This window comes from Centruroides vittatus, unplaced genomic scaffold (genome assembly GCF_030686945.1).
Source record: "Centruroides vittatus isolate TY-2023 unplaced genomic scaffold, ASM3068694v2 scaffold_1152, whole genome shotgun sequence".
In the NCBI taxonomy this organism is placed as follows: Eukaryota; Metazoa; Arthropoda; class Arachnida; order Scorpiones; family Buthidae; genus Centruroides; species Centruroides vittatus.
The window spans coordinates 1868066-1889427 of record NW_027122670.1 but is presented as its reverse complement, the minus strand read 5'-3'; the positions used below and the strand labels follow the sequence as shown (position 1 = coordinate 1889427).

The 21362-nt window shown below is 28.4% G+C and overlaps 2 protein-coding genes across 3 annotated transcripts in view; one reads left to right on the top strand and one right to left on the bottom strand.

The window, feature by feature from the left end:
- fand (Pre-mRNA-splicing factor SYF1 fand) overlaps positions 1 to 12226 on the bottom strand; it is a 30922-nt gene extending 18696 nt beyond the window's left edge. The window contains exons 1-5 of the mRNA XM_067284184.1: positions 12087 to 12226; positions 10238 to 10386; positions 6315 to 6438; positions 6028 to 6225; positions 3451 to 3585 (exon numbers count right to left, since the gene is read on the bottom strand). Of these exons, the coding sequence (XP_067140285.1) occupies positions 3451 to 3585; positions 6028 to 6225; positions 6315 to 6438; positions 10238 to 10386; positions 12087 to 12107 (627 nt within the window). The 5' untranslated portion in view covers positions 12108 to 12226. The remainder of the gene's footprint in view (positions 1 to 3450; positions 3586 to 6027; positions 6226 to 6314; positions 6439 to 10237; positions 10387 to 12086) is intronic.
- mr (anaphase promoting complex subunit morula) overlaps positions 12105 to 21362 on the top strand; it is a 27992-nt gene continuing 18734 nt past the window's right edge. The window contains exons 1-7 of one of the 2 annotated variants that reach the window (XM_067284186.1): positions 12105 to 12285; positions 13390 to 13834; positions 14219 to 14327; positions 18969 to 19101; positions 19175 to 19276; positions 19376 to 19568; positions 20207 to 20324. In XM_067284186.1, coding sequence (XP_067140287.1) covers positions 12223 to 12285; positions 13390 to 13834; positions 14219 to 14327; positions 18969 to 19101; positions 19175 to 19276; positions 19376 to 19568; positions 20207 to 20324 — 1163 coding nt within the window. In that variant the 5' untranslated portion in view covers positions 12105 to 12222. Of the gene's footprint in view, positions 12286 to 13386; positions 13835 to 14218; positions 14328 to 18968; positions 19102 to 19174; positions 19277 to 19375; positions 19569 to 20206; positions 20325 to 21362 lie in introns of both variants that reach the window. The other variant, XM_067284185.1, reaches the window with a different exon arrangement.

Below are 21362 nucleotides of genomic sequence, written 5' to 3'. Positions count from 1 at the left end.
CGTTGGTTCACGCCATGCTTGGACGGGCTGGCCATGGAGTTTTCTGGGTTTTCTCAACATTTATAACATCTGAGTAGAGGCCAGTTTTCATTACAAGACCTCCCGGAAGGCATTTTCCCTTGTGTAACATTGCGCACCAGAGAAGGCAATGGGGAATCACTCTGTTTGTAACTTCCCCCAGGATAAACCTTGGCGACTTACTAACCATTATTAACTTGTGCCAGGTGCTTGCCAATGTCAGGATTTCTGATATGGCACACAAAGAGAATAATAAAAATAAATCCAATGTTATCTTGCCAAGATTATAGTAATTCTTCTTTTGGAAACTTTTAGTTCTTAAATTAAGTATTGTGTTTCAGTTTAAATCTCTGTTAATTTTGTTGTTGATACATTAAATCAGTGGTGTGCAAACTATTTACATTTCTGACCTCCATTTTGTGTAAAATTTTGTTGCAACCCTTCGATAGCCATTAGACGTTTTTTTACTTGTCAACGTAGTTAAAGTGAAATTCTTTCTGGGATTTGTGCTTATGTTTCTGCCTTATTAGAGGTCTGAATAAAACATAATTTTATGAAACAAAAGTTTCATTTATGCATACGAATATAAATATTTATTTAATGAAAAATACTTTTAAAAAAACTTTACATCATAAAAATTCAATGTGAAGTATGTGCTTGCAACGAGCTCATGATTGTTTCTATGTTTGGATCTGTATTGGAAATTGCAAACTGTAAGTCATCCTCTGGATCCAACCGAGATTTATGTTTTGTTTTAATGGCAACTAATTTTGAAAAGCCAGTTTCACATAAATAGGTTGATGCAAACTGAATCAAAATATTGACTGCTTTTTTCTTACACAGAAAATTGTTTTTGTAAAAAAATATAGTTCTATTTTTATAAAAAATATAATTTCATTTCACTATTTTACTGGTACCTTATGCTTGTTGAAGAAAAGCCTTATATTTTTTGTCAAATAAATTTCTTTGAAATTGGTGACCCTGAAAAATTTTCTTGCACCGCTGCATGAAATAACAAAAAATTCTATTTAATGTAAAAATTAAACTTAATAATATTTTTCAAACTTTTGATAAATGTATAGCATTTTCATCATTTTAAATTACTGATTATTCTGTTTATAAATTATATTGAAATTCAATGAAATCCTGCATTGCTTTAATTACATTCTGATTCATTTTGAAAGTTAATTCTTAATAAAAGAAATAAATTTTGAAGAGAAGTATTTGAAAATAATTTACAAGAGAAAAGTATTTGAAAATAATGAGCTGCATTGTATTACAATTAAAGAAATTTTTCATTTATGATTTGTTAAAATAACTGTATCATATTTAAAAAAAGTAATCTTTTAAAAATTTTTAGTATCACAAATTTTCATGACTTCATTTGCAAAACATAATAATCATATTGGCCCTAATATCAGTTAATGTTTTTTCCAGTTTTAAAGAAGCAAAAAATCACTCTTGATTTATATTTGAGCCCAATTAAAGTTTCCTTTGATTTCAATAACTGTCTGTGGTACACAATGTACAAAGTTAAACTGACATTAAAATTCAGTATGTCAAATGTTTATCAATGTTAAATGCCAGCAAAGTTGTGACTTATCATGCTACAACCCATAAATTATGAGCAGAAATTAAGATATTTGTACAGAACTCAGGAATTAAAGTTTAAATTAAATAATGAATTTTCCAAGGTATACAAACAAAAAGTTCGAGTCCTTTTTTCTATTTTCTTCCTTTATTTCGGTCAGGAACCAGAAATTAAGAGTTTGGTATGATTGTAAATAATTGATTAATTGACTTTTCAAAAACAGTCGACTAAACTAAGACAATTATTTTCATTGTATTGAACAGAATCAGTCAATTTTGATAAGTTCTAAAAAGTTTTATTTTGGTAACATTTTTATTTTACTCCTACTAATTGAGCAATCATCAAACACTTGTAGAAAGGTTGCTGAAAATTTACTGTAAAATTTATACTATTCTAAAGTGTAAATTTCTATTGTAATTATAAATTTATGTACAGTGGAGCATCGATTATCCAACTTAATTGGGGACTGGGGTTGGTCGGATAACCAAAAAGTATGAAAAAATACATTATTAGTGTATTACAAATACATTAGTATAGTGTATTAGGCCTGGTTTAAATACTAGCCTCCCTTTCATGGTCGAGCCAGTGCTGCCAGCTAAAACATGCAAAAATTTAACAAAAATAATATTAAAGTAGCCAAGACAAAACCAAATATTGTAGTGCCACATCACTAGTGGACATTTGAATTTGCCGACTAGAACACGGTCAGTTAACCGATAAGTCAGTTAATCGGGGATCAGATAATCGATGCTCTATTGTATTTGATATGATTATTTAAAAAATAAATTATAAAAAAAAGACAATTAAAAAAATAGTAGAGAGCCCAGCATAGTTATAGAAAGGTATCTGGCTGTGGTGTAAGATTTTTTGATGGCCTGTGCTGCAGCAACCAATATAATTAACTTTTTAACTGTTTTTTCATGATTAAGTAATACACGTGGCATATATTCTGTTAAGTTGTAAACCTAGATTTTCCAGTACACATATGGATGAAAATACTCATTTTGTGGTATAAGTATGCTCATTAACTGCATGGAACCATGTAAGCATTCAATTCTGGACATTCCTGGTTACTTGTTATCTCTTCATAAATTCCTACATTAACTCTCAATGGTATTAAAGATAATCTAACATAAGTAGTTTTAAGACTGTAATATCATATACAAATTCATTTGTTGTATACACCAATAATTCATAGTTTATGGAAATCAATTTGTCATTATTTAATGTAATTTCCAACTATTCTGTAGTCACTTCATCTCTGGTATTGAATTTCTGTAGAGATACTAACATGTTAAATTATGTTTACTCAAAAACCACAATTTTCATTGAATTTTTGTAACCAAAGTTTTTATTATGTTCAAATTTTAATTGAATTTCTCTTTGAATTCAACCATTCCATTTTTCAAATTCAATCGTTCAATTTTCAAACTCTATTTGCCTGAAGATGACATAAATAACTATTGTTAAAAATACATGCATGTCTTTGTATATTTGCTGGTTTTAAATATATTAACTTAACACTGAAAGTTGGAATTTTATTTTATTTAATATTAAAATTGTAACCAACAACTTGGAAACAAGAATGATGACAATGAAAATGATGAAATAGTGTTTCAATGACTTTCCAAGTTTTTTAATGCAAACTACTAATTTTTGTATATGAATAAAATTAATAATAGCAGGTTGAATTATATTCAGGTCCTAATTTTCTTCAAAAGTAAGAAATCCAAAATTGGAAGTTGACTTATATCTGGGCCAATATGGTAATTACATAGAAAAACAACCTCAATTCATAAAAATGTGGAGAATGAAATAATAAATAAAAACTTATAATATACTTGGTATTTAGATTTTCCATCTCTGGACACAAAATCTTCTTTATTTACTATTTTTTCAAGTTCAACGGCTGCATCATCTAACCATCCAACAGATATTAGATAATCAATAAATTCTTCAGCATTCTCAGGATATAGCTAAAAAAATTTTAAAGATAAAATAAATGATATAGATGTAATCAATAATATTTTATAGACATAATTTAAAATAATTTTATGTATATAAAATCTATTAAACTATCTTGTAATACTACAAATTTTATTTAAATTTATAGTATTACAAGATAGTTTAATAGAGTTTTAGGTCTGTAATTATATTATAATATAATTTTAATGAATTTATGTTTGTTTCTACTAAACATGATAACAAATAATAATATACTTTGAAAAATGCAATTTGATTAGAAAAATTGAAATAAATTATAACATTATCTTACTTTTATTGTCATATTATAAATCTAGCAGTTCTTGAATGATAGACAGAAACATCAAAACATGTTTGTAATTGAAAAATTATACAAGAAAACTCCTAATAAAATTATTTTAAAGATTTCTATATATTTAAAAGTTATAGTGTTACTGTACAGAAATATTTACATTTTTAAACCAATACAGACAAGGCAACTAATGCTGCATTTAACATGCATTGCCAGAAAGTGGTGATTGTATACATATTGCTCTTTATGTTCATATTTTTAATTGTGTACTTCATCATTACCACCTTGAACATAAAGGAAACAGCATGCATTTGGTATCTTTTTCATCACTGGAAATGGAATAAGTAAAGGAAAACAATATTAAGTGCACGCTATTCTATGTGAGACTTACACATGGAATGATTCATACCGCTCTATCCAAAATTAAGAGAATATTTTATTCTACTTATTTTAGAATGTCAATCAAATCTTTTGACAATTTGTTGCCAATGATTAAAGATGACATTTCATCAAATATAATCATTATGAAAATTAATTTCATCAGAAGAAAACTCATAACAACATTAAATTTATTTTACAGTTCTTTAGGTATTCTGAATGTGGTGATTTGGAAGTTGAACTTTTAGCTGGGATGGATGGGATGTGGGTTGGTGACAATAATAATGGATAAATTGTTGATGTCTAAACATTATAGCCTGAGTAATTTGGATAATATAATGAGTAATATGGCTGCTTATATGAAAGTAAATGAAAAGCTGGTTATATTAAGAAAAAGTCAGTGCTCATTTAAGAACACAATATTTCAATTTTTTTTATTAAATAGTTGTTTTCAGGCAATCTATAAATTTCCTTGTATAGCAACATACAAAATAGTTTATCATCATGATAATTTAGTTGTTGTTCCTGCTTTTCTCTTATTAATAAACTTTTTTTCTAAAATATCTGAAAAATATTGATGAACTGGATTGAATTTTACTTTGGGGGTCCAATTTTCTTCCTCCTATCAGATTCTACTGCAACATTGAAATTTTAATATGCCAACATTTTCATTACAGCATTATCAATATTACTAGTCATTTCTTTATTAGTAATAACCTTTTTAGAAACTGCAACCTTTTTGAAATAAACATAACATTTTGTGTTTCTTACTACTGATCCCAAAATAGGATTTTTCTGCTTTATCAGTTACCTTTTATAGTTATAGGGATAAGTTAAAGACAATTTTTAAATGCCAGAAATGACTAAATAGAAATGGGACGGGAGTTGTTGCAATAAATTTTGAACAATTTTCCAAACTGCATTGGTGCAACTGACAGAAATTATATGAGATTAATTAAGCCTACTGATACAGGTCTATATTTTAATTATAAGAACTTCTTTTTAACTGTACTTCTGGTCAGCATTGGATTAGCAACAAATTCCAGCCTGGGAATACATACTAAATACAAGTCCATATGTACAGTATATCCTGGAGAAAGGTAGGCTGATGTCTTAACTGCCTCAGCCATCTAGCTGGCAATTAAGCCACTACTGTTTGGTGGTGCTCAACATTGCCAGATGTACTGTACAATAATTTGTCAAGAATTTTCATTTAATGTTTCTTTTTTCTTTATTAATCAAATTGTACTGATTTACAGCATATTTTAAAGGTAGGATGAGATGGTTAGCTGTTTAGTTAAGTGTATTCTAACCTAAGCCCTCTGTCATCCAACAAAATCATTAATTAATCCAGCACCCTGCAGCTCCCAATGAAACCAGATTAATGATAGTTGATCTGTAGTTGGTTGTAGGTTTGCACCTCTATGTGTAATAACAAGAGAAAAACTTAGAGTAGATAATGAACAAAAGTGCATGCTTATATGAGTGCTTCATTGTACTAAGCCATTGTTTTCACTAATATCTGTTCAAAAAAAGATCCAAATATACTTAGTCTATTACTGTAAAATTACAATTTCAACATTTTTATTTCTAAAAAGCAAGAAACTCAGTTAAAAATTTTTTTACATTCATTTCTATATCCATTATTATATAATAAATAAAGTTACAATTTAAACTCATTCAAACTGAACTTATTGCTAGATACTTTTAATAAATAATAAAGATTATAAGTATAAATTACAATTTTTAAAATAATGTCACTTACTTTTAAATATCTGTGATAAACTCGAACAGCAGTTTGAGGTATATTATACATACAAACAAATTTCAAATATAATGGCCAAATACGATGGTGCTGAGTAATTGGAAGAGCTTCAAGTGATCTATCAAACACATGTCTAGTTCTTGTAATTTTACGTTGGTCTATAAGAAACTGACAATAGTCTAACCAAATTCGAATCATCTACAAATAAAATAAATTTAAGTATTACATTCATACAGATATTTTTATTTTATACAGAAATACTCTGAATTTCAGATAAAGTTACTTACTTTATGCATGAATACTAGAGCTCTCTCAAAAGTATTATTAACATCTTCATATTCAGGATCTATAATGCAATAACCTTTAACTTGTTTTCTTCGTAATTTTAAATAGTTATACCATAATTTGTAGCTAAGAAATTAAAAAGTTTTTCAAATTATAATTCAAATATTATATGACTTATTAAAATAAAAAATATTAATATTAATAAAAAACAATTTCAAATCTTTATAAAAAAAGAACAGTGCACTTTGTAAGGAACATTACAATCTCTAATGAAATTGTAATGTTCCAATCTACTGTAATCATCCAATTAGATATATTTTATATGTAATAAAGTATTAAAATTTTAAAAATCACTAAAAACTCATAGAGATTTTTATTAAAATAAATTTTTGATTTTGTCTTAACAGAATTAATTTTTATTATAATGGATTCATAATAAAAATGATTCATCTATTAGCATATTAATTCAGATTGAATGTCACTAATTTGGCAAGCTTGGGACCAGACAAGTGTCAGAGTAGCAGATTTTTCAAACCAGCAAAGATTAAGATAAAAATTGGCAATGTTGCAATATCTATACCTGTATAACATAATCAACCACTGTAAGCAAACTGCAGCAGACAAACAATACGGACTACTGATGGTCCTATAACTGCATGTTGTCAATTTGTAGATAATTAGCATATTTAAAGATAATCTGTGACAACATTACATGTTTTTTCTAACCGAGAAAAAACCTGCTAACTTGTTCCAGTGTAAATACTTAAAAATCAGAATAAAATGCAAATTGGATATTTTTCATATGGACAAAAAATAAAATACTAAATACAAAAAGAATAACTAACTTATCATAACAATATAGATCTTGACAGATGTATTTTCTTTTTCATTCTTTCATTTTGAAGTCAGAATCAAAACCCTTACATTATATAGCTGTGGATAATTTTGAAGTTCAGAACTACATACTTTCAGTTTTTCACATTGGCTACAGTGAAGCAATGGTTGTGTAAACTAATGAATGCAAAATTCAAATCACTATCCCAAACCTGTGTCCTGAATCCTTGAAGCTGCTGGACTAGTGAATTCTGGATTAGTGAGGTTCAACCTATATGATGTTTTCATAATGTCAAATAGTCTCCACAAAAAAAAACTTTTAGTTTTTCTTCTTTTGAATGTATTAATACAAAAAAACTATGATAGAAATACTTTTATTTAAATGGAAAATGTATCATATAATATTACAATAGAGAGGTTGTGGCTGAAGTTCAAACGTTAAACTTGTACGACAAGCAGAAGTACACGTTTGACGTTTGAACTCCAAGTAAAATATGTTGCAGTGCATGTTCACAACAATATTCCATGAGTCAGTGTGACGTGAACATTATGCACTGACTCATAGAATATTGTTGAAAAATGGCAGAAACATTTAACGACAAGGAATGTTACCAGCAAAGGTAAAATAAACAAATTAAACTATTTTAAAGTATTTATAGGATATTTAATAACACTAAACAATTATTTTTAATTAGTGTAGTGTCTCCTACCATACAATAGGATGATAGTACTACCTCATGCTTTTGTTGAGGGAAGCAGTGGCTTATGTAAATCTGAAAGCAGCTCAGGAAATTATTTTTAGAAAATTTACAAACCTATTACGCTGTTGATGGTAGAAGATTCCGTGGAAGAACCAATTTTCCCCCATAGAATTATAATAAGCTATTATGAAGACAAATACAGTGATACCTTGGTTTTCATCGATAATCTGTTCAAAAACAATCGGCAAAATCCAAAACTGACAAAAACCAAGGCAATTATTTCCATATGAATCAATGTAAATTCAATTAATTCATTCACTCCAAAATACATACCAAAAACACATTTTATAGATAATTAATATAGCATTAAATACTAAAAGCAATAAGAAATTAATATAAAAGACTAATCTAAAGCAATGGAATTGTTTAGCTAGATGTGCGGGGTAATGTCTTGTACAAGCAAGTTGGATACGAGCTTCTAGCCTATATCGCCCCCATGGTAAAGTGTGACATAATTGTCATGTAATAGTACTTGTATGCGTTTATGATGGTCGTATCGTGGGGAATAATGCCTTCCAGGAGGTCTGTTTAAAGGTAACTGGTTCCTATTCAGGCGTCGTTACAGACATAGAGAAAACCCGGAAAACTTCACCAGGACGTGGCCAGCCGTCCTGGCAAAATACAAACCCACAACCAAACTTTCAGTGTTCAGAAAATGGAACCATTGGCCAACCGTGGGCCATTGCAAGGTATTGCTCAATGAGAAATAACACCACACTGAGCCGGAAAACACGTGGGTTGCCCTTCATTTTTGCAAAATTAGCAGTGAGGTCACTTGGGCACGCCGACAAAATCCAAGGCAATCAACGAAAACCGAGACAAATTTTTCGCGAAAAAAATCAACAAAAACTGAAACCGATGATAACCTAAGTCAACAAAAACCGAGGTACAGTAGAGCATCAATTATCCGACTTAATTGGGGACTGGGGTTGGTCAGATACTGAAAAGTCAGATAACCGAAAAGTATGAAAAAATACATTATTAGTATAGTGTATTAGTCCTGGTTTAAATACTAGCCTCCCTTTCATGATCGAGCCAGTGCTGCCAGCTAAAACATGCAAAAATTTAACAAAAATAATATTAAAGTAGCCAAGACATAACCAAATATTGTAGCACCACATCACTAGCAGGCATTTGAATTTGCTAACTCGAACGCAGTCAGTTAACCGATAAGTCGGTTAATCAGGGGTCGGATAATCGATGCTCTACTGTATTACTGTATATGTAAATTCTATAGGCACTTCACATCACTTGCAAAAAAATTGAATAATTAAATAATTTCTGGATTAAAATTGTCTGTTTCTTTACAATATTATTCATAAATGCTTAAATAATCATTATTTTAATAAAATATGTCATAATTTTAACCCCAAACACAAAAAAAATGAGGAAGTTTAAACCAATCTTCTACTTGCCATGCTAGACGTAGCAAAGACCATTGTCAACCTTCTAGAATTGCCAGATGGTGGCGCTCGAATGTCCAACATATGTATTTTGGGCTGAAAACGACGGCCAAAACCTATCTAACTTCTCTTTGATTTCATTCAAGTGTTAATTTAACAAAATCATTATAAATTCATATAAAACAATATTTATACAAAAATAATAGAAAAATTGTATTATTTTCAAACAAAGAATAACTATTTTAAAAGTTTCTATGTAGATTTGTAATGGTTTTTAAATTAAACTCTTAAATGAATTGAAGAGAAGCCAAACTAATATAAATATTTAAAAATATATTTTTGATTTAAATAAAAGGATTTTTGTAGATATATAGTATTTCCCAATGGCAGAAATACAATAACAGAAAGTGGTTCAGAGCTTAGAGCCAACAGGGACCTAAACACAATAAATGAAAACTCTTTTGTCTATTAAATCCAGTCTTTTAAATTGAGAGTTTATTGTATTATTAAAAATATGTCAAAATTAAAAATAGAAGAATATTTATTTATTTTTAATCAGTAGATTAAAAATAAATAAAATATTTTTAAATATCTGTTTAAAAGGATAAATAAAAACCTTTAATAGAGTACAAAAACCAAAAAAGAGACAAAAATATAGCCTTTCTAGTATATTTATGTGATTCATAAAATTTGTATTGTTATTTTATGAATTATTTTGCTTCAATGGCAACAGGTCTTTTAAAAGAATTTCTAAAGATGAGCATTAGAGCTCATATGTATTAAAATATGCAATTTTTTGTTATTTTTTTCTGTTTTCCATATTTCCCATTACTTTAAAGCAGTTTATACTTCTTAAAGATTTTAGAATTATTTTTGAATTTTCTATTTAAAAGAACATTCAAAATTCCAAATTATTTCATAGCTTACCTTCCTGGTAACTCTCTCAATGCTCTTTCATAGATCATATTAATTACTTGTTTAGGAGCATCTTTTTTGAATTCTATATACCTCATCCAATGTTTTACTGAGTACGGATTACGAAGAATTTCTTCCTCATAAGGGAGATCATCTTCATTCTAAAACACATAAAATTATTAAATTTTCAACAACAACACTGAAACGTGTTTAAAATTAATTAGCTTTAGTAAATGTAATATTAATACTAATCATTATATATCAACATCCCAAACCCCAATGTATCAATACTAATGCAAACTCTTAATCGGGATATTATTATGCTATAATTAATAATTAGAAACTAAGTAATTTGCCATTAGAGGTAGACATTAGGCACCATCTCTTATCTAAATTAATTAAATTAAATTACTGTGTGGTGCATAACTGACAAGTGCACCGCACAATAAGCACAGATTGCAGGTTCAAGTCCCAGTCCAAGCTAGTTCTTTTCTTCCAGAATGTTCTAAATTATTTACTAAATTATTAAATTATTATAATTATTAATTTAGATAAGAGATGGTGCCTAACATCTACCTCTAGTACCAAATTACTTAGTTTGTAATTATTAATTATAGCATAATAGTAGCCTGATTAATTATGGCAAAGTTTGGATTAGTATTAATTCTAATAATTGTTTTTTTAGATAATAAATAAATAAATAACAGAAAATCAAAACAAAAGTGCTTTTAATTCATTTAAAATTCTAATTTAAGATAAAATATTAAAAATTTTTTAGCTTATCTGGCCTTAATTTACTTTGATAATTAATGTGTGCAAAGAAAAATATTCATAATTTTAAAAATTATAATAAATTATTAGGTTAATATTACCTATGGTAGCGAACATGGTGGCTCGTCTCTGAAACAGCGGCACGTTCAGCACGTTCTAACCTAACCTATTCTAATAATTGGGTTGGCAATAATTATGGTAATTTATTAGAATAGGTTAAGTTAGAACGTGCATCCCCACTGTTTCAGAGACGAGCCACCATGTTCGCTACCATAGGTAACATTAACCAATTATTAATATATATTTTTTAATTTTTCCAAAAAATGAACTATTGCAGTGGCATGCAGTGACATTTGATGATAAGGAAGCTGTGTTTTCATAAAAATTATAAACAAATACTTGAAATGGCAAATATAAACAGTTTATTTTAATTCTAAAACAGATACATCAAAATGAAACAAAGATATAAGAACTCGTTTATGAAAATAATTGCACAATGCATATTTATATTTTAGAAAATACAAGGAAAGTGGTGCTTCCACAGCTTCCATGGGCTGCATGCTACTGATCTATTGTGAAACTGATTTTAACTATACTATATATATATATATATATATATATATAAGGATTATAACACGTAACTAGATAGACATGCCATAATTATGAATAGTAATTATTATAATACTGAATAATTTGAAATCCTATTGTTTTGAGTAGTTGAATTCACAAGAAATCAATAAGATTTCAAATTATTATTCATAATTATGGCATGTCGATTAAGTTACATGTTATAAACCTTATATGCACACACATGCATGTGATTTGTTAAGCCTACAGGTCTTTAGTTGAATACTTTGTATAATGGTTATCAAATCTGTATCAAGGTAGTGTTATAGAATTAGTATAACTTATGATTGTATAGTAAACGAAAAATTAGTTTATAACTTCTTCAAAACAAAAGCATTTTGGATCTAAACGAATATTTCAATTGTGTATGATCTCGTTCATAGCTTGGGTATATTTTTATACGTAAAAACTTCTTAATTATCTTAATATTCTTTAAATGACAGAAAAACATTCTAAAACTTACAAATATTAATTCTGAATTCATTTTTTTGACTTGAAATTTACATTCAAAGTTTCAATCTTCGTAACATTCACGTTTACGATACGAATACGAATACCAACGCCATCTGCCGATAGTTTTTCTAAACTAATTCAAAAATATGGTGGATTATCGGTCGCTAAGTGCCGCTTGGACGGTTATTTCCGAAGCATTTCATATTCCTGTAAGTATATATTACGCTTTTAATTATATAACATTATTTTCTCGTTATTCGTGACTCTTCTACACTTACCCTTATTCAAATAATGTAATACAGTAAAACCTGTGTAAGCCGGAATCCACAGTACCAAATATTATTTCTGTTTAGGCTTTTCTGTTCCGTTTGGACAGGTTTTTTTTTAACATAGAAAGTCACTCCGTTTCGATGATTGTTTCCGTTTTGGACAGTTTTTACTGTAATACATTTATTATTATTATAGCACAATATTTTCCTCTTAAGATTTAAGGCTGTCTGCATGTCAGAACAATACAGTTTTTATTGTAAGATCATTGCAATATGCAACTTATCCTCAGATAATTTTTGTGAACACCAAAGCAATATGAACTTTTGGCAAATGGCATTCTTTGAGTCATTCATAATTGTGAGCTCTTTGAGTGAAGATGATGATGTTCAAACACTGTAAGACTGGAATATATATTATAACATAAAAAACAGCACATCTCTGGGTATACCCATCTCTGAACCTTAAAAGTACAATTGATGTTGCGATGTATTGATATTTGAAGAACAGGAGAAGGAAGAATAGGAAATGTGGTTAATGTTACCTATGGTAGCGAACGTGGCGGCTCGTCTCTGAAACAGTGGGGACGCACGTTCTAACCTAACCTAACCTATTCTAATAATTTGGTTGGCAATAATTATGGTAGTTTATTAGAATAGGTTAGGTTAGGTTAGGTTAGAACGTGCATCCCCACTGTTTCAGAGACGAGCCACCATGTTCGCTACCATGGGTAACATTAACCGAAAAGGTTGGGTGTATCCATATAATTTAATTAGTGTTCAACACAGTTCTGTTGTAGTTTCAATAGAACAGTTTCAATACAAAGCATAATTATAGGATGAGTCCTGGAAATTTCTAATTCTCATTGCAACTTGGTGTTTTTCAGCAATCTTAACAAAAAAATTAAGGAATTTAAATATGTCTAGTTTTATAAACTTTCAATTCCTTTAATTTAGAGTAGTGTTGATTATTGTACTTTATTTTTCTTTTTATTAAAATTTTTTGACAATATATTATTTTTAATTCAGAATTTTTTCTAATAGCAGGTAAAAGAGAAACATTCTGAACAAGTTCTGAAAGAAGCTATTGGTGTTTTGCATAATCATGGCATTTCGCATATTATTAAAGATTGGTTTTTGGAAACATATCAAAACAATTTAAGAGATGTAATTATTCCTGAATTTTGGAATCATTTTAATGGAAAAGATATTTGGATGCTACCAGAAGCAATTAACAAACTCTATCAATCTGTAAAATTGTTTATGATGTTAATGATGCAATTGGAATATCTTGTATCAGAAATTTCAAATAAATCCACAAATTCTATAACTATACAAAATGTATTAAATCCTGTTATTCAGAAAAAAATGTATTTAATGTTAAGATCTCTTCTTTTAGTTAAAATACCTGTTCATTTTCATTCTATACTATCAGATTTTTATACAAGAATGTTTAAAGTATTTCATTCTAAACAAAAATTGAATAGTTTAGGTAAGTAAAATTAATTAAACAGCATTTTTAAAAACATTTAATATTTATATACCCCTTTTATTTATGAATGATTTTCTTAAATTTATTTATTTCTCTGTATACTAAGTTATTGAAACTATGATTATTTTGATTTAAATAATTGAATGCAATTGTTATTCTGAATGTTTTTAGCTATTAAACTTAAAATTCTATTATATATCTTCAATGAAAAATCAAGCCAAATTTAACTAAATATATAAAATGTAGCCCAGTAATATAATGACAAATTTTATTCTACTAAAATATAAAAGGAAAATTTGCATCTTATCAAAAGTATTAAAACTGAATTATTTTTAAAGAAAAATATGCTATTTATTAATTGTGATATAATTTTATTTGTTGCAGAGGAAGAAGAGAGTGATGATCCTCTTCAATGTTGTGGCTGTGAATGTGAACCAGATAATTGTTGTTGTCAACGACTTTTAGATGCTTTTCAACAAATTACTACTCAGTTGTAAGTTTTATTGTATAGTTTTTATAAATTTTTGTACAAATTCTAACAGTATTATAAAGATTAAATTCCAAATGATAGTCTAAAACTAGGTACAGATGTACAGTACCAGTATATCCAAACATGTGGAAAAAACACTGTGTTTTTTCATCTACACATTCAGATATACTGGAACATGTGTAACTGGCTTAAAAATGCTGAATTTTACTTGGCAATCTTTTCGATTTCAATATATTTTTTAATATGTTAGGGGGCTGTCCATAAATTACATAAGGTATTTTGGGGTGAGTGGGGGTCAAGGATTTCTTACGATTTCTTACTCAGGGGTAGGGAGATAGATCTCGTTTTACATAATATTCTTATTTTTATTTTTTGATCTCGTTGAGTGGTGGAGTTTTGAATTTGGCTTTAATTTGATGGTTTCTATTAAGAACACTTGTACTAAATTCCATCTCATGTGACAGGATAGAATAATAACACTCACAGAGTCGCACTCTACATATTTTTTTATCATGGAAGAAAGGCCATGTGGTGGTTTCTTTTGTTTTGTTTTGTATGACATTTCTGTTTACACCTGTACTAGCTAGTCAATCTGTCAAAGTTTTTTGCGTCTTTTTGTGAAAATTAAAATTAATGTAAAAATGAATATTATGACGTTGATTAATGATAATAATAACGAAAAGATTGTTAATAATTAAAAAATAAAGTTATTGAAATAAATTGTTCATTCAAATTCATTAAATTTTTATATTTTAAAATTTGTTCACATAAAGTCTTTTATAAATAATAGTACATATTAATTAACTAATTAATAATTATATATTTTGGATCTAAGATTTTTAGGGTTTTTTTTTAAATCATGCCTAATTATTACATAAGATAGGGAAGGGGAGGGGAGATCAAAGAAAATATTAGTTTCTTACACGTGTGGGTGGGCATCTAGAATTGCCAAATCACCCTTAAGTAATTTATGGATAGCCCCTTATGTGTTATAATGGCTATTTATTTTCCATGAGTTGAGTTTATGGATTTAAGTTAGTTTTTTCAGTTATTTATTAAATCCACTTTTTTTTCTTCTTCTTCTTAAGCTATATGTAGTTGACTGCTAATTTATTGGATATTCTAGTTTTCTTCTCTATAATAGGATTATTGTATCTCACTCAACTTTTATTTCTTTACTCAAGACACAATTTGACAGAGTTATCATTCTTTGTGTTTTTTTAGACATTTTAATGCTCTTTTATTCTCATTTCTTGATTATTTCTCTGGTTATTTTTATTGTCTTTTTAAACTATGATTAAGTTTGTTTTCTGTAACATCAAAAATAATGGTGATAATAGAGGTAAAGGCTATACATATTGCTTACTATTGTATGTTTATTGTAATCAGTTATTGTATGTACTTATGTCTTTAATACAATAAACTAATGCTGTTTAGGTGATTGCAGTTTAAACAAACATTTTGTATTTGAATTAATTACTTATGTATTTTACAATATTAACAAAAATTCATGGATACAATGCAATCAACTACATTTAAAAGAAACAAAAATTATATTGAGATAGTATAGTAATATTAATTTAGAACTGATTTTATTTTTATTGTTAATTTTTATTTATTTGATTTATTGTTAAGTCATATTTTTAACCTTATTAGAATGATAACATCAGACTGAGGAGATAAGTAGAAAGTTAGTTTCATTTTCACTTTTGGTGCTAATGACTTTCACTAAAGATATAATTAAACATAAATAAAATTATCAGATATTGTTATATAGAATGTGTTTATTGCCAATTACAGTTAACATTTAATTGTTAAATTGTGTCCTTAGCAAGTGTGACCAATTGTTTGAACTCAAAAATAATTTTCGGTGTACTTATAACCAATATTCTGGAGTAAAAGTCAGATATTTTAGAATGGAGTCAGAGTTGGTAAAATTCTTCTGATTCGCAAAAACCGCTTTAGAACTTTGGAACACACTCACCGATGGAACAGAGCGAGAAGAAATTTAAATGTGCGCGCGTGCAACACGCCCACGCTTGATTTGCCTGTTATGTGGGTTAACTTATATAACAGATTAAAACAACACCTCTAGCTCCACATTTCAGTAATTTATAGCGCATGCGCTACGTCACCACACGCACACATTTAAATTTCTTCTCGCTCTGTTTCTTCTGATTCAAGTGACTCTGATGTTGAATTTTACTATTGGTAAAATGTGAAGAATGGAAAATACTTTTTAATTAGTATCTAAAGAAATTTCTTAGAAAATTTCTTTGATAAATTTAGATCTAAAAAGAAATTCATCTTTATAGGCTATTTCACACCAAAAAGTTATGTGTATCACACATGATGTGCTCTATGCTCTCAGAAAATAGCTTTTATTAATTTAAACCAGTGGTTCCCAAAGTGGGTGCTACCGCCCCCCTGTGGGTGGTGAATAAATCTAGGGAGGCACTGGAGGCAGGATACTGAACGGTGACCAAAGGCAAAAGTTGGGGTCACTGACAGCCATTCCCTTTCTCTGTTAAATGGATAAGAGGAAACATTGCATTTAATGGTTTCCAGATGTTGAGAACAATGTACAGTAAGGGCACAAAGTGTGAGATTCATAGAAAAGTTTTCCTAAGAATATTTCCAATCCTTTCTCACACAAGAGAAAATGGGTTAGGGGCGTTGGGTATAACTTTATTGAATAAAGGGAGTGGTGGATCGAAAAAGTTTGGGAATTATTGATTTAAACGAATGTAGGGCCTATTTACATAAACAATTGGTAGAAAATGAACTATTTCCATAGTAGCCAGAGCAAGAGAAACTGTTTTACAGGTCAATTTGTTATTAATATATCATTCATCAAATTGTTATTTTTTGTATTTTATTGTATTTAATTAATTTTTTTTAATGATTAAATTTAAGTCAATTTTTGATAATTGTGAGAACCAAGGGGGTGTAGAGAAGGAATCTCTATGCCCCGCTTACCGGCACAGTCTGGTGAAGACTGTCACTGTGTCAATGGATGGCGTTAGGAGGGCAAGTAATCGAGTGGGAGGGAGATGAGTACATTGATAGGTACTGGCCATTTCTCAGGAATAAACAGGTTTAACATAAACACAACAACAATTTAATATCTCTAAACTAAGATACATAAGATTACAAAGTTATGGGTAATGGGGCTGTTATACGCGATAAAAGATACAAAGATAAAACCAGCGCAACAAAGATTTCGTATACCACCCAATATGCGGGTCTGCTAAATCTAGGCGCGGAGAGAGAGTCACATAGATCTACGTAATTACCTCAGAGATCCCATTCATACAATGTTGGCTGAGCAATCGTGGAGCGTGGAGGTTGCTTTATGAGGGAGATGAAAGGGGTGATGGACAGAGCCTGGGTCCTTGCTTCTTCTGGATTGTCCACCTGAGGAGTGGTACTACTTTTTTTTATACCGTCATCTGGCCGATGCAAGTTTGATGTAATATGTTCTAAGTTCGAACTGAGTCTGGGTGTTGTTTATACAAGCTGTCCGAAATCGGACATTTCGATTAATTATCGACACTTTCTATCCGGCATTGTTACTCATTTTACTTCATAATCGAGATAACAACTGTCAAGCATACTAAATTAATCGCTGGTAGTGACTAAGATCAGGGTTTGTATTATAACCTTAGTAATAATTGTTAAATTGGATGGACATCTGATCGGTTTTATCTGTTAGGAAATCGAGAGAAATAGGATGTGTGTGGGTTTTTTCCACTTTGTCATTGCTTGATCTTTTCTAGGTTAATTGTAAGTTATTACTAATTAATTAAATTAACTTATCCCCTCAGAATGTCACATAATTAACTAATAAAAGTGGAATTATTTTAGCTTATTAAGATGTATGTTTTTTTAAGTAAAGTAAGATGATAAGATATAAGTTTCTTCATGTACTTGAAAGTTTTTCCAAGGTAAATTCATTATGTCCATTTTTGGCTCTCACCTTAAATCTTAGTACAACATTTTTATAGAGAAATTTTAGATAAAAATATTCAGATACCTAGTAGTATCTTTCTTGTAAAAGAAATCACAGTGTAACATTTTAAAAAGTGGAAAGGTTGGAGTCGGAGTTTCACACTTCAGATTTGTTGGAGTCAGAGTCAGACTACTTGTTTACTGATTCCACCAACAGTCATAACTATGGATGTTCACAACTCTGGAGTTTTTAAATTGGAGACTGTGTATATACTTTAAACAATATTACAAATTTATATATATATATATTCAAAATTTATACTATGAATTTGTTTGTTTATACAAATCAGTGGCGCACACAAAATTTAATCTTGGAGAAGCCATGTTGAACAGATAGAACTTTTTAATGCAAATCCAATAAAATTCTCAATTTATGTAATGGCTAATTCATAAGTAGCATAGAAATAGAAGACATGACACAATATGAATAAAAAAAATGAATTTTAATTAGGAAAAGTTTTTTTGAAAATTTATTAGTGTTTTTTTCCTTTTACTTTAAGAGTGCCAGGCCCCTAGGCCCCCTTCAGGGTGTGAAACAAACTTACTAGAAAGTTTCATTATTTATATTTGAATAAAATATATCTTGATATTATTTTTAATTTTATTGATTTATAATTTATTTTTTTTAAACAGAAATGAACTAGAAATTTTAGAATCTGTAGTAGGAGATGCAGCTATTAACGTTGCTCAACAGCATATTGAACAGTTTGTTCAAGATACATGTAGAGGAAATTTTGAAGTATCTTATTTATCAGTGTTAGAAGAAGTATGTTTATTAGAAAATTGTTTTATTTTATTTAAATGTTTAATTTATGTATAATATTATATTACATTTACAGTGGCTTGAAGATACTGTTCTTACATGGTTGCAAATAGTATATCAGAAAAGTACTTCATCAGATGAAGAAACTCCAAAGAAAAATATCATGTCCATTCTTAAAGTATTTTTTTTATATTAAATAATTTAATAAACTTCTAACACAATATATTTTTTAATTTTTAATGATGTAATTTTAAGAACTTGTTTATATATTTTTCAGGAGCAACTTATTCATGCCGTTTTTGAAAAATATACTGAAGTTAGACTTGAACAACTTTTTAACATTGTGATTGAATTTCCCGAATCTCAGGCTGCATTAGAAGATCTTCGTGAATGTCTAGAAAGAACAAATCTTCGGCCTAAATTAATTTGTTCATTAAAGAAATCCTTAGAAACAAGACTTCTACATCCTGGTAATAATATTACAGTAGTTCCAATTTTATTGCTTTTATGTTTTTAATTTCTATTTTGTTTCTATGGCAAAGTTGTACTTGTTCACAGAGCCAAATTTCATTTATTTCCATGAAACATAAAAAGTTTATGTAACTCTCATATTTAGGAATTAATTACTGTTTAAGGAACCTGAAATGCATTTCTGTAGTTTCTGCTGTTTGTAAATGTAAAATACATGATATGTATAGTTTATGAAATATTATAAATATTAGATTATAATGTAATGAAAAGTTTTTTAAAAAAGATAATATTTTTTATTCATTTACATCTAAGATGTCATTCACTAAACTTGGAATGATATAATTTTATTGTATAGTTAAGATTGGAATATATTAAATTACAATGCCTTTTGTACAGTTAGGACGTTAGAAATAAAACTGAAATTTATTAAATCAAATCTAAAATTTGTTAGACAAACATTTTTTTGTTATTTAAAATGTTGCTGAAATTAATGAATGAAGCCAAGTTTTATAATTTTGAAATGTCAACATTATAAAAATTTATTTTATTTATTAATTTTTTTATTGTTCATACTTATTGAAAACTTTTTTTAGTTCATTTCTGTTTTATGTTACATAACTTAAATAATTTTTTTTAGGTGTGAATACAACAGATATTTTGACAGCATATATTTCTGCAATTAAAGCACTAAGAGTATTAGATCCAACAGGTGTTGTGCTTCAGCTAGTTTGTGAACCAGTATGCAAATATTTAAGGTTAGTATTTAAAGCAAAAACCTATTGTTACTATCGCAAGATTGTTACCTAACCATCTGGCTTTAGGCCAGATAATGAAATTTGAATATTTAATTAATAACACAGTTATTGCCTTAAATAATTCAGATTTTAGTATCAAAGCCTTTATTTATATCTATTTATTATTTATTATATAAAAATATACAGTCAACTCACCTTAAAACAAACACTGATAAAGCAAATTTTGCCTTTGCCTAGACAAACTACTGTAATCACAATGTTGTTTTCACACAATAAAGTAAACAAAAATTTTACCAGAATTAATTAAATCAAACTGTAATCCAACTATACACAACCTCCAAGAAACAACCCTATTTCCAATAATGGTTGCTTTTTACACTTTTCGACATGAACAATAAAAAGTGGTACTGTAATAAATGATCTGTTTTGAATAGAAAAGATTTTCTTCTCCAAGTAAGCAAAGATGGGTTTGATCTCTAATCTCTAATGCAAAAAGTTTAACATTACTCCTCTTTAAAAAAATACTATAAACAATTCACATACCATTTATCACAGACAAATAAAAAAGATAACAAACCTCCAAATGTAGACCAATTCAAACAACTGGTTTTAGTGTATCATTCTACTGTACTCAGATAATAGAAATTAAAGTTTAAGGATTCTCTTTAAATGGGTGCTGTCCCATACAAAAACATGTTAATTTGCATATTGAAGAGTGCTTACAGTGTTGTGAAAATCATTTAGAACATTAATTTGTTTTTGTAAATAAATTTAATTTTATTTTACTTTATTTAGTAGGTTAATTCAAAATATTAAAATTTAGATATTTTTATTACCCATTAAGCCTTAATGCCCTAAATTATGACCTTGACCCTAAAAATCATTAATACAAATTTTCTATAAAGTTTTCCTAGTGATTTTTATTTATGCAGGTTGACTGTATTAAACTTTTAGAAATAAATTAAAATTTAATGTATAAACAATTATTGAAATTCTTTTCCAATTCTAAAACTAATCAAATTAGGAAACTATTTTCAA